The 18,160-nt window shown below is 34.5% G+C and overlaps 2 protein-coding genes across 2 annotated transcripts in view; one reads left to right on the plus strand and one right to left on the minus strand.

Annotated features, from left to right (window-relative positions):
- Positions 1-4,941, plus strand: part of LOC119828502 (alpha-mannosidase 2) — a 14,691-nt gene extending 9,750 nt beyond the window's left edge. The window contains exons 15-20 of the mRNA XM_038350670.1: positions 411-569; positions 719-871; positions 1,063-1,185; positions 1,577-1,774; positions 2,531-2,644; positions 3,159-4,941. Coding sequence (XP_038206598.1) covers positions 411-569; positions 719-871; positions 1,063-1,185; positions 1,577-1,774; positions 2,531-2,644; positions 3,159-3,317 — 906 coding nt within the window. The 3' untranslated portion in view covers positions 3,318-4,941. The remainder of the gene's footprint in view (positions 1-410; positions 570-718; positions 872-1,062; positions 1,186-1,576; positions 1,775-2,530; positions 2,645-3,158) is intronic.
- A 719-nt stretch (positions 4,942-5,660) lies between these two features.
- Positions 5,661-18,160, minus strand: LOC119828708 (dihydroxyacetone phosphate acyltransferase). Its single transcript, XM_038350949.1, has 11 exons — positions 17,688-18,160; positions 16,624-16,800; positions 16,365-16,494; positions 12,327-12,530; positions 11,179-11,330; positions 10,055-10,544; positions 8,820-8,957; positions 8,523-8,602; positions 7,889-8,050; positions 7,518-7,663; positions 5,661-7,002 (listed from the first exon to the last, which is right to left on the minus strand). Exons 1-11 carry the CDS (start codon positions 17,868-17,870, stop codon positions 6,861-6,863), a joined length of 2,004 nt encoding a protein of 667 aa, XP_038206877.1. The 5' UTR covers positions 17,871-18,160; the 3' UTR covers positions 5,661-6,860.

The following is an 18,160-nucleotide window of genomic DNA, read 5'->3' on the forward strand; positions in this document are numbered from 1 at the left end:
TTTCTGTGGGGGTGTGGTACTTCCCCGGTGCGAGCTGGCCCAATTCGTGCCGAAGCGTGCTCGACTCCCACAGTAACAGTACTGTAGTGAGACTACAATTTTGTTACAAAATATGATATATTTGTTTAGTGACAGCTTCAAAACTTGGTTAGTTACGAAAGTACAAAATGGGGTGCGATTAAATATCGGGTGATCTTAGAGTGCAGGGATGGAAGATGGGGTTACTTGGATAATTTTTTAACATGCATATTTGTATATATCATGTTGTATAAGTAACGAGTGGTATATAAGAATAATCGTATTTTCGTTTTTCATTGCATTTAATTTTAATTATACTTAATCGAAAACTTAGATCAGGCTAATCCGCAGTATTCTCTTTGAGATAATTTCACAATTTTTCTCCTCTTCAGGTATCAGTATATAACAACCCGTCGTTACCCCAAAGCGAAGTGGAGTTAACCAACACGTTTCTAATAGATCCTAAGGTGGACGATATGGAGCTGGCCATGAGGTTCTCCACCGGCATTAAGAATGGGGATGTTTTCTATACTGATGTTAACGGCATGCAGGTATGTATTAACTATATATTTTTAATATTTAGATGCTGGTATATAAAAGTGAACTTAAATACCAGTGTTAAAGTTTCATTTTACAGATGACAAAAATTTGTGAGATGAAATTGGCGATAGATCTCTATGAGTGTATATCCTAATTGCAGATGATAAAGCGACGCTATTTCGAGAAGCTGCCCCTCCAGGCGAACTTCTACCCGCTGCCGGCGGCCGCCTACATCGAGGACGAGTCCAGCCGCCTCACCCTGCTCACCTCCACGCCGCTGGGGGTCGCCGCTCTCCAGCCGGGACAGATTGAGGTGGGTGCCTATGTTAAAGTGAAGTCCCGTTTCCTTATCAATTATTTTTTTTAGCGAATAGAATTGTAAACTGGCGTTTATAAAACACGTCCTATCGCACATGTCTAAGCTCGTTTTTTTTAAGTGTCTGTAATCGAATCAAAATCTATTATTACAATTTAAAGAAAGAAATAAATAATACCGATCCACAGATAATGCAAGACCGGCGGCTGTCGCGCGACGACAACCGCGGCGTGAACCAGGGCGTGCTGGACAACGTGCGCACGCGCCACGCCTTCCGCCTCCTCGTCGAGCACGCCGCCCCGCCCTGCTCGGTGCGTATGCTATGAAAATTATATATAAAAAGTTGTACGTCTCATATTCACGCGCGGACGAGCCACTTCTCGCTGGTCGAGCACGTGCTTACTATTTTCGGCGCCTCAAGTATAGCAAGAATCTATTTCCAAAATTCCTGCGTGGACGAGCTTTAATGTCGGATTCGTGGGTGTTTATTATTTCTCACGCTCCATTCATAGCCTGTTTCTATTTACAACGGTCCCGCTTTGACAAGTCGTATAGCCATCTAATATATGAAATATTAGGTGCCTTTGTAAAATATACCAACTTTTTACTAACGCTTCCGCCCGAACAAGGGGCACGGGCACCGTTCCCTCCGCCCGCACGTACCTATCCAGCGCTTGAAGCCCAGCGTGTGTTCCCTTGCAGCGCTCCCGCACGGGCGCGCGCGGCGCGTACGGGCTGCTGTCGCTGGGCGCGCACGTGGCGCAGCAGACGCAGCTGCAGCCGCTGGTGGCGCTGCTGCACGCGGCGGACGAGAACTCGCCGCGGCCGCAGTACGCGCGCGCGCTGCGCTCCGCCGCCGACCTCGTGCTCGCGTCCTTCCGCTCGCACGTCGCCGTTACGGTGAGACAAGCTCTACACTTGCATATACTGGTACAGCGAAACAGTGCGTTTGTATGTTTGGACGCGCTGATTTCAGGAACCTGTTCCAAAACATTCTTCCAAACTCAAAATCCAACATTTATTTATTCGATGAGACATCTAATAGAAACTCTTTTGAATCATTATAACATAGTTTTAATATTAACCGTTTGATACGTACCCTGAGGACTCTATAGTCCTTAGCCATATATACACCTGTACACCTCGAGCGAAGCTAGTATAGGTATGGAGTAAGGTGACACAATATGAGTTCGAATGACACACATTATTGACCTGAATGACACGCACAAAACATTTAAGTGAAACGCACTTCAGTGAGTTTGACACGCACTATAAAATTAAAAAGTGTATACTATAAGGTTTGAGTGACACACACTATAATCACGAGATTGGTCAGACCCCTACGATAACAATGACACGTTATTAACACTATGGCAACAGTGTTGTCACAACACCTTGCACGTTAAACCTTCCGCTCGCACGTTACGGTGAGATGTATGTTCTTAAACAGACACTATGGACTTATGCGACAACTTAATTTTTTATTGCAACTCTTGTGCGCTAAAGATGTTTGATGTCTTAAAATATTTTATTTTCTTGCTTCATTTTATAATTAGATTACTTAATAAGAAATTATTTTTCCATAAAAAACATATATATCAATAGATCACTGTACTTATTACAATAAATCACAATTGTATGTGTTAAATTTATCAGAATAAAGACGGCTCAACCTACCACGGCATGGGGTTGACGTTGCAGCGGGTACAACTCGAGAAGTGCTACAGTAACAGAGCTATTTCCAAGTTTTACACAGTTAGTGATGGACAGGTGAGACAATTACTTAATTTGTTATTACGAAAATACTTTATTTTTGTTAATAAAGACAGAGCAATCCAAATGTTCTCTGTAAAAATCTACATATTTTTATTTTTGATTCAAGCATCTATATTATGTTCCTTGCAAAACAAACCTATGCGTAGGGCCTAGATGGTAGTGTTAAAAGGATTTATATAATGTTGAAATAAAAAAATTTATGATTCTACACTATCATAAAGTACAATGTTAATTTTTCACACAAGTCCAATAAAATTCGTTTTTTTTTTATATTAGAGCGAGCAACTGATCATGTGGTTCGCCTGATGGTAAGCAATCATCACCGCCCATAAACATTCGCATAGGTAGTGCCTGTGGCAATGCGCTGCCCGCTTTTCAGGAAAAATGGATAAAAAAGAATTGACGACCGCAAAGAACTCAACCTAACGCAGCACACGCTACAATTTCACGCCGGCTTTCTCTATATACGTCCATAAATTCGATCACTCATTCACCCGTTCGCTCGCAGATACAACTGACGGACATGATAGACGTGCCGCCGGAGCGCGCGCACGCCAGCTCGCTGACGTTCCTGCACGTGCGCGGCGCGCTGCCTGACGCGCTGCTCACGCTCTGCCCCATGGAGGTGCGCTCCGTCTTCATCAACGTGACGCTCAAACACGCCTGAACCACTGAACCACTGAACGGCTGAACGGGACCGACTGAATGAACTGAATGAACGATTGTGTAGGACACCTTCACCCTGGACCCTGCCGCTGTCCGATATTCCTAATTGAATTAGATAAATCCTGCGTCACAAGTAGAGCCTTTCTGGTATATTCCGAATTGAATGTCGCGCATAATAGACTGAATGTGGATGTATAGAGAACACAAAAAGTGACTGACTAATTTCTTAATATTGTAAGTCTAAATGAAAACTCGTATCGCTCTCTCTCTCTTTCTTATTGTTCCCTTCCTTTGAACTTCACTTCCTTCAAACTAAATTCCAATTTCGTATGCAATAGCTCGATAACTCATTTGAATTTCTATCATATAACTTCAAAAAAATTAGGAAATTTATCCGTAATTTTATTATAAATATGAACGTTATTATAATTAGAATATTTTATCATTCGATTCGTTAGTAAAGTAGCAATTTACGGACACACTGCAATATTATAACTAATTATTACTTTGAAGCTTACTCATATTTCTAGAAATGGGTCTGTAGTCATATTTTCATCAATATGTCTATTTTTCTATTAATTTTTATTTGTTGAAAAGTCATAAATCTTAAGAGATTTAATTGCATATTAAAACTAATAATATAGTTATGGCGATTTTTCAAATTTAAAGAGTATAATTTGGGGTAAAATCGAACTTCATCTGATAATTCCATTACTACCAATAATTATTTTTAGATTTATTTAAAAGGATAAGCGATAACAGAATTAGAGAAGGAGAGAATAAAAAAGTTTTTTCATTTTGTATATTGGAAGCTTCTCTTGCAACTAATTATTCATTAATTATTCATATGAGATTAAGTGTTAGTATAATTTAAAAATAACGTCCACTTCATCATAATTCCAAAATTGAATTATGAAATGTTACTCAAAGTTGTTCTACTACTCAAAGTTAATGATTTGTTTGCATTTGTGATTATAATAAAAATTTGTAAATATGTATTAATTTTAGTTATTTTTACTATACTACTATATATTTTTATCTTGTTATCTTTATACATATTTATTGATAATTGCATTAATCTTACGAAATTTATCAAGACACTAATTGTAATATTTATTATGAAAAAAATGAGTCCTATTTATTAACTTTGTTTAACAATTTTCGCCCCTTTATTATTGATTCTATTATTTAAATGATCCTGGTATTTACTCCTCAAGTTTTTTTTTTATAGGTGTTTATGTTGCATAATGTATATTTGGTATGATTCGCTTATGAATATTCATTAAACTTAAAATTGTAAAAAACATGTAAGAATTGCATTTTATTTTGTAATTCAATGTACACTTAATATGTAGTTTTACAAAGAAAATATATGGATAAACCTTCGATTAAAAATAACTTATATGTTTACTGATATAAGCACAAAATACATATAATTTATTTCAAAATCATACATGATTTTTTTATCATTTTATTATAATAAATAATAGTACACAATACTTTGCAATAATTATGATCTCGGCACTTATTGTGAAAATATAGTATGTAATCTGTAGTTGTTGTTTTGGGATCACAAGATCGATTGTTAATATCATAATACCGTGTAAATAAATATTTCAGAAAAATGTGTTGTTTTTGTTTCATAATGCGTTTTTATATTTGAATAAAATAACTCATATCGATTACTATATAAAGTGTACTTACGAGCTTCATCTTCCTAGTTATAATATATGGCTTTAGCCCGTTCGGTCAAAGAAAAGTAACAGTAATTCGCGTCATGTAGCGGAATTTACAAGGTTTGAAGTGTTTCATACATTCAAATACTCATCATAATGGATCTTCTTATATTTATATGACTTTACGGTTAAATGTAGCTTATCACTATCCAGCCATTAACTTTTTATCCAGACTCAAAAATCCTAATTCGTTGCAACGGACAAAAACAAACGTCCTTTCCTAAGTTTTGTAAGTTCACATTAATGTGCTCAGTAAAGTTTATTTTGAGCGAGTGCTAGTAGTACATAAAAAAGCTTTTATGTAATTGTGGATAATTTTCTCTAGCTCATTGTGTGCATAGATATTTTTCTGATGTCGAAAAAACTGCTTTGTGATGCCCATGTCACGTTATTGCGGCGCGAGCGTAATATATACCAGGTGGAAAAGTGGAAATACGAAACGAGCAAATCCATAACTATAAAATTGCCAATGGAATATATGTGTGGTAGAAATCAGTAAAAGAAACACACGCTCATTATATAATTTATTTCATTGAACACAAAATAATACAAACAAATATCTTCAATTGAATTATCACAGCTTAGTTAATAATTCTCCTAGGACATAAAATATTGATATTGGCAACAAATAAAATAGAGCAAATTACACGGGCTTTACCCCTATCACAACAAATGAACTACCTACATAAGAAATTTTTAAAGAATAGAAAAATCGAACACGTAGCGGGATTCGAACCTGCATCATTCGTAACGTGGCAACGCCCGCCCTTTGGCCACCAGTGATCCACCATCCTCAATGATCGCATTTCTTCCACTTTAGGTTTTATGTGTCTGAGGGTCATCCTACGTGACACGCCTTCTATGAGATGATTAGAAACAATCTCAACCAATATGTCTCAACTCAATGATTACAATATTGTGGCAATGGAACGTGGCTTTTCTGAATTTAATTGTCACCCGCCTCGTAGTCGAATATTTTCCATTCTTTAAAAATTTCAGATTATAAAACATTTGAATGTTATAAAACTAAAAACATTCCAATACTTTAAAAATACTGGAATTTTACATGGTTTGGATACTGACAATTTTATAACTAAAATACTACAGTCACTGTCATAATAAACATATGATGTAAGCCTATCCCTAAATAACACAAATGCAGTACCAATAACAAATACACGTAAAATATAATTAAAAAAAACATTTAAAATATTGAAAATGGCATTTGAAGTGTTAAAAATAAAATCGTTTAAACCTACTAAAATTTTAAACCTATGTCTTTATACATACTTGTAAAATACAATGGAAGTACACAAAGCTGGCCGTGGTTATATTTCAGACGAACATTGAACTGGCGTGCAATAGAGTATTGAAATAAGCTTGACTATAAGCTTGCTAGCAATGGTTAACTTACCTACCTATAATTATAGGATAAAAAGTTTTAGGAAGACAGAATTTAAATAACATTTGTCAATGTATATAAAATAAATAATACATTAAAATCTTGACTACAAGTTATTTAAATGAGATGTCAATTATTCAATTGGCATAAATGCTTTAATATGTGAATGAAGCAAACAGCTCATAGTAAATAATGGAGTAAATCATTTCTGACCTAATTTTCAACTTAATACTATCGCAATATCGGTCTAAAATGGTTTTTAATTACTCAATATAATAGAGTACATATTAAATATTTCGTTTGTTCGATGGCACTGTCCTATCACACATGGTTTGTTTCGTCAACTGTTTATGGAGTCTTTGGCTATTTCTTAAGAGATACGATTAAATCTATTGAACACAATACATCATAGACGCGCTTTCGGCGTATTTTGTACTATAACTGGGTTATTATCGGTCACTAGAGTGAGGCTCGGCAGAATCGAGCTCACTAGTTGCCGACACTGCTGCATCACATCAAGTACAACTTCATAAATTACCTCCTTTTCCCTGAAAAATAACGAATATTCTTAAAAATAATGTAATACTCATCACTGTAACAACAGTTGTTACAATGGTAGATAATCAATGTAATTTACTTCGGCAATTGAAATAATAAAATCTTTAAACAGCGAGAATGACAAAAAAAAATCATTGAATACGATCTGTGACGTCTGTTCTGATTGTTACGAGTTTTCATATTCTTTCTTTGAAAAAAAAAACACTGATACCTATAATCGAGAGCCACCTCTGCCCAGAAACTTTCAGGCAAAGGTTGTTTGCATATTCTCTACAGTAATATATATAGAAAAGACGCTGAAGAGTTTTAATAAATTTTAGTTTTGTTTGTTTGAAGGCTTAATTTTAAGGTTAATCTCAGAAAATTCTATTTCGATTAATTCGTTATGAGGAATCAATAAATGATTTCCTTGCTGAATATTCTCTTTACTGACAAAGCTATATACTAAGCCCTAGGCCCTGTATATAATGTGCGAGGGGGGTGAAACGATGTAGGGTCTGCATACCGTGCGTCCCGGCGCAGCGCGGCGGCGAGGGCGAGGCCGCGCAGCGCGGCGCCGGCCGCGTCGAGGCTGAGCGCGCCGCCGCGCCGCGCGCGCTCGCCCGCCGCCTGCGCGCCGCGCGCCGCCGCCGCCGCGCCGCTGCGCCGCCGCTGCAAACACACGCTCTGTTAGTCGCTTTTATTCACAAATTATCAGACACTAATTTACATATAACGAAGTTATATGCCATTGTAATATAGATACTTAAACGATCATTTCGAAATTAATAATCTTTTGTACACTTTACAAAAAGAATTTTAAGAAAATAGAAATACTTAGGATTTTAGATTAATTAAGAAAAAAAGTTACTGGACAAGAATACATATACAAAATACCTCCTCCATAACCTCCATACAGGTTAGTAGCGAGGTGAGAGCTGGCAGCACCGCGCATTGCAGCAAGTACTGCAGTCTGTCATTATCCCCGCTACTCACTGTGTCGCCAGATTGCAACACGACGCGATTGGACGAGCAGTATTCTAGCGCCTTGTTGAAAGTCTGTTAAATTATAAAAAATATGTGTATAATATATAAAAGTATAAATATTTTTTATTAGCTGTTCGCCCCGGTTTCACCCATGGTACATAAATAGCCTATGTCACTCAATGTATTTGCAGATTTCGAGTGATGAAAGAATTTTTGAAATAAGTCCAACCGTTCACGCGTGATGGCGTGAGCCAAGGGAAATAAGGATTCCTTTATATATATAAAGATAATGAATACGACCTTATATTTATCAAATATAATTATGTATTTTAAAAATTTTATCACTTTGTAATCGATAGTTGCAGACTGTATCGTTGATTTTATAGACTAACCAACATTTTATAATGTCAATTTCTATAAACGATAATTATAAACATATTTAATTGAAATTGAATTCATAATTTCACACCTCCTTTTCGAAAGTAATAAATACTTATAACATGTAAATACACTAAAAATAATTTATTAAATTTACATAACTCACCGCTGACTCATTTTCTTCTAAATGAAAAAATTCGTGTCTTAACAATTTCCGAATGAGACTGTAGTCCGCATACAATTCACCTGCAGAGAAAAAAAACCAAAGAACGAATTAACGAGTATCTAGAAAGTGAACATTTGAATAAGGGAAGTTTTCCCTTGCCTTATAAGAGTGACGTATAACAAGATTTTTTACATACTATTTGTCGATATAGAATAGATCAATTATTGCTTTATTAATACTTATACATATTGACACACAAGGTGGGTGTAGGTAACTAAAACAAAGGTAGGTACTCACGTGTGCCGATGTCACGTCTCCGCACTATTAGGTACAAGAGTGCGTGCGGCGCCAGATAGTGCAGCACCGGGTTTATGTACAACTGCAATTGCATTATCGGAACTGCGTTTGTCATCGTCTCAGCTTTTAGTTTATGACCTAGAATTTTTATATTTCCTAAATTCATTGCAAAATTAACGTTAACAATAGATTAACTTATAGTATTTATAGGTCCATTTTTTCAGAAGAATTCAAGTATTTGAAAAAAGTTGTTAAATAAGGAAAAAGGTTGAAGTTTAGTAAACCTTGATTTTATTTGAGCTTCTTAAATCGGAATGAACTTTGAGTTAATTTCTTTAAGCAAACCCGATGGGTTTAGGCTACATATTATATAGCCTTTATATACCACGTGAACTCAGGTATCGCGTACAAATCCAACGGTGAAGGATTTTTTAAAACTCTTCTTACTCCCTAAAACGTGACAAACTAACAAACTTTACTTCTTTATAGAATTATTTTAGATTGAGTCTATGTGTTATACTGACATATCAGTATTGATGTTTTATATTAGTCATACATCAGGAAATTTCAATAACGCTAGAAGTAAGAACACAGCTGGTCGCTCTCTGACATAACAATCTGACCTTTTCCTTACTTTCATAAAGTAAATATAATTGTTTATAACATTGTACGATGTTGATCTTTAAAGTGCAAACGTATCTTGTTTGATATATAAATATAGTAGTATTGTTTACATTCTTCTTTGGAATCATTATTTGTAAATTGGTACAATTTTTTTGCTTTAGCGGACTCTACCGATACAAATTATGTATACATACATATAAGTCTCCGGGACACTTAAAAAAAACAGATGAGTTATAACATCAAAATATTACCACTATTTTTCGAAGATTTTAAAAACTATTTTTGTGATGTAACGATTAAAAAAAAAAATAACGAATACAAAGTTATTGTAAGTGGGTGCAAATATTTTAGTTTTATATAATAAAATGCGTATTTGATGAAATTTGATGAAAAAGTTAAATATAAAAAATTACATCATGGTGATCATACCCATGGGTGCACATGGGATCACGAGTGATCGTGAGGCAAGGGGGAGTCTTGTCTGTATAGCAAAAGGCGCTACTTCAAATTTTATTTCTTTGTTTCAAAAAATTTAAAATATTTTTAAAGAGAATTAAAAAACCTAATCACTATATACACCACATTTCTGACAATCATCACCCACAGCTCACCTTTCATATTCTTCTGCACGTCAGGATTGATATCCATAAGAGCGCTGGAGACCAGTCTCAACTTGCCCTCCCGGTCCAGCCGCATCATCGTCCCGTGGACCAGCATCACCCTCTCCATACTGCTCCTCACATCATTCTCGAAGACTATCGCCCCTAGGCTTCTTAACACTTCAATTAACCATTCAACCTCGGATACCACTTCCTCCCTGTCCATCACTTTCCTTCTGTGCAAGCTGAGCATAAGTACAATGGCTATTAGATTCGTGATTGTCACAACAGTGCTTTCTTGCTGTAAGGTGACCACGTGGTTGGCGACTTTCTGAACCAGTTTCATTTCTTGGTCCGTCAGCTGCTGCAGGTCTCTCGGCTTCAGGGTTTCAGGTGAGAACGCCGTGGGACCGATGTACTGCTTGAGGGAGATCGGCGTCCCGAAGTTTATGTAGATATTGCCGAAGTGATCGTTGAGCCTTCGCAATGCCTTTAATAAACCCTGAAATTTGGTTTTGATTTTTGTAACAAATAATATGGTCATTTGTAGTCTCTTTTTAGAAATTAATTGTTATAATTATTACATCTTTTTACATTATTTATGTAGTATAATTAATAAAGGTTATCCGAAATCCGAATCTCGTTTTTTTCCTAATGCCAGTAAAATTAATAAATGTATAAGGGATGTCAGAAATAATATATCAACAGTAACGGTAGTAATTACACTCACTATAATATGTCATAGATATATTTAATTTTACAAGACCTCTTATCGCCTACTTGAGAATAGCGTGGCAAGCTAAAATAAATAATAACATGCATGCGTTCTTATAGTTTATTTATTTTGTAACACAAAGCATTTGAATAAACAATAACAAAGGACGATGCTAAAATATATACACAACTATACAACTTGCACATAAAAGTAATCCATCATAATTAGAAAATAAAACAAACGATTGGAAATAACATCATTATTTCCAGGCTAACTGAGTCATTTTATGCATTTACCTAAAGATATTGTTGAGTTTACAATTATTGTTTTATATTTTTTGCCATATATTTAAAGCGATAAATGAAACAATAATACAAATATTTTTTTTTAAATAGAAAAACAAAATCTTTCATTATCTCACCCCAGTAGTTTCCTTAGGTTTTGGGACACCAAGATGTTCATATGCGAACAGACTCTGTTCCATGATACGGTCGTAGCTGATATTAACCGGCACAATCGTGATGTCGTCCACCTCACGGGCGAAGTACGGCATCAGGCTCATAGCCAACATACCTGGTTAATAGTCATTATTCATAATTATAAAACTAAGGACCCAAAAAAATGAGACAAATTGAATAAGTAGACATAAAAATTTTACTATATAATTACGCAATGTAGTGGAATTTTTAATCATAGGAAGTATATTCATTAATGTGACTGTAAAAGAATTTTATATGAATAGATAGCATCGAATGAATGAAATATTTCAGTTAGTTGTTAATTGATATATTTTTGCTTAAATAAATAAGAATATTTTATTATAGGAGTATCCTAATTCTATTCAATCTTAAAACAATAATCACTGTCTAATTGTAAAGGTTTTTTACTTTACATAAGCATAAATCATGTGTTTATAAGCGATTGTAATTTAATACGGGTGATTTTTTTAAGATAAATATATATTCGATTCGTAATATTCACTTAGAAAATCTTGTTATTCAATTTGAGTTCTCATCGTAATCAGCCGTCTGATTTCTTTCAGCGTTTCTCCATATTCCTAATAGTTTCGAATATCGCCTACCACGCCAAATGAAAAATTCACCCTTTATAGAGAAGGAATGCAGAAGGCATTAATATATCTTAAAGGGCAATATACTTTCAATCCAGAAATGACACTTTACACACTGCTTCTCGAGTTCTTGAAAATATAAAAATAATTGGAACATTTGAAAATTTTAAATGCGGTGAAATCTTGGCCCCTAGTCCACTAGTCAATGTCTTTTAAGTGGGATTCGAGCACGCTTCGGTATGAATGGGGGGTAGCTCGAACCGGGAAAGTACCACATCCCCACAGAAAACCGGCTTGAATTATTATGCTATTGTGTTTCGTACGGGGAGTGGGGGCGCCGGAGGCCTATATCCTTTTCCATACCCTTCCCAGTCCTTTCGTTTATTCCTCCCGTCAATCCTTTCTTAATCCCTTCCCAATTTAAAGTCGGCAATCCATTCGTAGAGACGTAAGGTCTGGGCTATGACAAAAAAAAATACATAAGCAAAACGCGATCTTACCGTACTTGGGCGGCAAACTCTTATTGCTGCGGCTTCTAGTGCCTTCTAGAAAGAACTCGAACGGCGCGCCGTAGTGCGCGACGACGGTGCGCACGTAGTGACGCAGCGTGGCCGCGTACAGCGGCGCGCCGACCAGCGTGCGCCGCATGTAGAACGCGCCCGTCTCGCGCATCATCTGCCCCACTATCGCCATCGAGTAGAAATCTACGACCGTTTATTGTGTTAGGGACAGATTTTTATGCTATTAATTAGTAATTTTAATATTTTTGTGGAATAATAGACAAGACTAGTCTAATAGCATTCTACCCGAATTAAAAGTAGCGTTTAACACCATGTTTGTTATAGGCTACTTTGCCAGACTATAATCTATCTATATTCCAAATTTGATTCATTTCCGATCAGCTGTTTTTGCGTGAAAGAGTAATAAACATAGAATCTTATTAACTTTAACCATGCATTATGGTTGTTGTCACAACTACCTCACATATTCTGAACGAATTAATAAATATAAAATATTAACATTGTACCAGAGACGTCTTATTTTGTCATATAAATATGATTGTATCCATCTTACTAACAAAATAGCGTGCCTAGAACTGTCCAACGACGTGAAACCTGCGTTATTTTTTTGTGACTAGTTCTTGTCCCACGAACGCAGATCGTCGTGCTCCTTTATATCAAATGATGAAATCATATAATAACAATTTTGAACATTTAGATTTAATTTTTTATTTTTAGAACATTTATTTTCTTACTGTCACATGAAAAATGCAAAAAATCTGTTATAGATACCATTCTACAGAATTCCTAACTTTTCTTTTCTTATGTTATATTAATTATTCTCTTAATATGCAAGCGTTCTATGTAAAATAAAACTTTATTAGTTGGATAGCTGCTGATTATTTTAAGTACCTTACGATAAAGTTAAAAAAAATATGTAGAAAGAATTATAACCTTAGGCTGTAGGTTGTGTTGTCGTGGAAATATTCACAATAAACTCATGATTATTATTTATTTAATCTTCAAATCTTACGTACATGTCTTATTTTTTATGACAAACGCTAGCCTCCCGAGGAGTCGTGACCCCAGGTTGAGAAATGCCTGTTTAGATAATAACTGGCATTTCTTATATAATACACTGTAAGTATTACAAGTGTGTTATATAAGGTATGTATTACTTATTTATTGTACAAACCAAAAACCAATAATAAACACAAGATCGGGGATTTATCAGTTGAAGAAGTATCATTAACATAACGTGCATATTTTTTGCTTTTGAACGTTGTAAAACTAAAAATTAAATATAATATGCACAATTCAAGCATAACAATAAACATTAAAAGCTGGATAGTAAATGGCTGGGTGGTCAACAATTGTACGTAACACATTTTTAAGTTCCTTCCAGGTATGTTTATAGTAGATGGTATAATATATATGTCTTTCAAAGACCTTTGCCAGACGTAGGATCTAATGCTAAAGTTTATGGGTGATGGTACATTTAACTTAAGTTGGCCCACCTGTCTTTGTTTGCTCCGCCATATGAGCTCTCTTATAGTAGAGATTAGTGTTTAATAACGAATGTTTATACCCGGATCGTGGAGGCAAAGTATATGGTACTTACTTCCTACCTACCTACCTACCACCTATTAATATATTGATCTAAACAAAACGGTAAATGGTGTTTTAAAGCATTAATGCATAGAAAATGCTTATACAATTTTAATTAGCAAAAATCCATGTAAATATAGTAGGTAAATCTTTGCGCCAAGAAAGACACTTTCCACATCAAACAATTCGTTTTCATGCCATAAAATAACTATTAACGATAACGAATAGGAAATTAAAACACGCTAATAATAACTGCGTTTTTTGCTAGTATAACCTTCCATTAATGAAATAATTATCTCGTTCGATGTAAGTATATGCAATATTTACTCTATAACCTTGTTACTGGAACGTAAATGTACCGCATAATAATTACTTATTCTATCTTATGTAGTTACAGGTTTGTTTACTAGCTGCTTGACGCCCAGTATATCCGACTTTGTTTTAAAAGTTTCAATAATTATTTATTACACAGGTCAACAAAACATTCTTTTTCTGTCTTGAACTTGAAGTACAAGAGGCTTAATTCATAAATAAATTTTGCATTTTTATATCTTGTTAGCTTTTAAATCACTCTATCTATTGAAATAAACATGAAAAATCCATTGTGAAGTTTCAAAGATTTATGCATACATAGGGACATAGGGACAGAGAAAGCGACTTTGTTTTATACTTTGTAGTGATTACTCTGAATTAGCAAAAAAAACTGAATTCATTTTATAATAAAAACGTGTAGGTACTCTTTATTGTGTTATTTAATTTATTAATTTTAACATACATATTGAAGAATGATTTGTATTTAAAGTCAGAACTACCTATTTATAACATCTTATCTTATCATTGGATAGGTAAGTTGTCGAATTACAGGTTACTCTATTTAAAAAAATACCCGGACATAGTGGAATTTATAGTGTGTAATTTATGTACTCTATAATTCAGTAAATTCATTAGCACGGCACTGCCCTGCAAAACGACGTTTGTCAGATTACCGCGGGTCCACTCTATACAATTGCCGGCCGGCCAATAACCAGTCGTATAGGATGGATGATCCTCAAGTTTTCGATGGAGAAATTCCACCATCCTTCCTCCACAATTTTAATAACAAAAAAATTACTGAAATAGTAAGGCGTATATATTCCAATATTGTATGTTGTGTTGAAAAATACGCGCTTATCGTCAAAAAATATAATACAGATATGATATCGCTACGTTTCTTATTTAATTACGCACTGTCATCAACATGCCTACACAAAATATCATACTTTTATAAATTATCCAATAAACTCGTGTCATTTCCTTGTTAGCGTGTAATACCTGAGTCACCAAAGATCGTTTCAAATAATTTTTCATTTTCATCTGCTGACTTACCTACAAGTCCTACTACGAATATTATAAATGCGAAACTTTGTGACAATGTATGTTTGTTGGTCTTTCACGCAAAAGCATCGCATATGCACGATATTTATGCGCCGAATATAGGGGGGTAAACGGGGACTATTGCCCCAGCGCTTCCTTAAAAGAGGAACCCCCACAATAGAATTCCGAAAACTCGACTGATCTTCTAAATCAGGACATGAAAATTTATAAAGAGATATATTATAGATTAGATTGGCTTAGCACATAAGCTGCTTTTTAGCCGGATACTACGCAAGACGCCGCGGGTTAGTGAAATATTAAGGTGACTTGAGCTAAAAATATATAAATGCAATAATACACTATATGATCCACTGAAAACACAATTCAAAGCTAGAATTTTGATTTTTGAAGGTTTCCTTTTTATTAAATTAATCTTAAAGAAACGTGGCAATCTAATAGTGATTTATTTATTAAGCACAATCAATAGATATTTAGTAAATCACGTATTCTTATTTCTGAGCGATGATATGTCCGCAAGTGTGCGTGTGGAGACCGACAAGACAGTTAATTACATAAATGTGTGAAAACGTCATTTTAACTCGTTTACTCATCGCCCCATGAATTAAGAAATAAATAGAAGATTTAATACAGTTAATATGTCTCACGAGGCCTTTTTCAGGGCCTTCACAACACAATTATGATATGTCCAGAATAGAGAATTATGAAAAGCATGATATGATTAAACAAATTTTAAATTTGAATTCTGTTTCTTGATGAAAACACCTTTTGGGTAATCGTTACATTCTACACATTATTTAGCCCACATTGTATTGCTACACAAAAATCCTACTAATATTATAAATGCGAATGTTTGTAAGGATGTGTGTGTGTGTTTTTTGCTCTTTCTCGCAAAAACTACTGAATAGATTGCAATGAAATTTGGTACGTAGACAGCTGAATAACGGGAATAACATATTTGCAACTATTTATCCCGATATTCCTACGGGATACGGACTTACGCGGGTGAAACGGCGCGGCGCAGGTAGTAATGCATAAATCAAACAAAAACATATTTACCCATTCCAGCTGCTACGGCAGGAAGCTCGATGTCATAGTGGTAGCAAAGGTATGTTAAGACACAAAAATCCGCATAGCTCCTATGTGTGGGAAGAAATAGCACTGGGTTCTCACCCATACTATCTTTCAGCTAGAAACCAAAAGAAATTACACAATTATACTGTTATTTTCAAGCCATTAGTTTACATTTAACATATTAATTCAAAGTTCATTGAATTATGTTTAAAAAAATATTATCCAAAAATGACAATACACAAACCTTTAAAATGGCTGGTTCATTAACAAATATGCCAATTTTCATCATAAATGAAACCTTCAGGAAGAACACACCCATACAACGAATCACATGCATCTTCTTGTCCATGGCTATTTCATCTAAATATTTTAACACTTCTTTTCTTAACTGCTCCTTGGGTACGCCACTATTAGCACTCTCCTGTTAGTTCATAAAGAATTACTTTAAGTGTATGTAGCAGGCACATGATTCATTGTTTCTAGTCTCAATCTCAATACCATGAGAATTTGCTTTAACTATGTGTGTGTAAAACAAGTAATATTATAGAATATCAAGTGTGTTCAATTGTCTTTCTTTCAGGTTGGAATGGAGTGATTTATTAAGATGCTTTTGTATCTGGACATATGAGGCTAGAGAATGATATAAGCTTTATTTCACTGCACTGAAATATCCTAATTCTAATGGGAATATTCTTTGGCTATGCAAGTGATGCTGCAAAAGCTCTTGTTTAATAAAACACAATCACAAAAGACCTACGGATAAAACTTATTGCAAAATTCGACATAAAAAAGAAATTGCTATCAGAGATAGGGTGGAAGCATTTAATAATATCATGTTGGTGACTTTTCGATTTATTACATAAACAGTCATGATGAAAAAAAGGAATTGTTACCTTTTATATAGATAATTTTACTATCTACAAATTGCGGTCTGAAATAATTTTATAATAAAATATAAGGTATATTTCTAGCTACATTTTTTAACCTTTGGACACATGCAGCTTTTATTAGCAAGTTATTACAGGAATAATATGGAGTTTATTATGACATGAATTTTAATTGTGTTTTTAAACAAGTTTTACCAATTTTAAATGCAATGGTAATTATTGTACAGTCTAATGTTTATATTGACTGGATTTTTTTTATCATTAATTTTTTATGGATACATCAAATAGTTTATAATTTTTAAAGCATAGGTATTAAGTACTTACTACAAAAAATAAATGAAAACTGTAAATAGATAGCAAATACATAGAAAAAATATCGCAACATATTTTAATAACAAAGATTCAAAGATTGCATACATACCGCTTCTAAATATGAATCCAAATAGGTCGATTTACACACTAGATTTTTTATATCCTGGGGTGAATAATCCTTATCAAGATTTAGCGTCTTTTTGGGTTTCCAGTGCCGGGTCATGAATTTTATTATTCCGAAATGCGTATTTCGAGGTAAAAGTATATCTGTAAATTCTGCTTTTTCCCGCATTTTGAATATTTGATTTTTTATTAACTGCTTTTAATATTTATTAAATACTTTTATTCAAAATCTCTAATGTTTTGTATCCTGGAAACTATCATATGGTTTGTTTTGTACAAATAATAGTGCGTACTGCGCATTAGTTATTTTAACGAGAATGAGGTATGTTAAAAATATGTACGCGGAGCCTTGAAATTGTTATTTTTTCTTAATATATCAATAAATATAAATAATTATCGACGATCCAAAATCACACCCTCACAAAATTCCGCGCACTGTCTCTGACGGCTGACCACAGG

This window comes from Zerene cesonia, chromosome 8 (assembly GCF_012273895.1).
Source record: "Zerene cesonia ecotype Mississippi chromosome 8, Zerene_cesonia_1.1, whole genome shotgun sequence".
Classification (NCBI taxonomy): Eukaryota; Metazoa; Arthropoda; class Insecta; order Lepidoptera; family Pieridae; genus Zerene; species Zerene cesonia.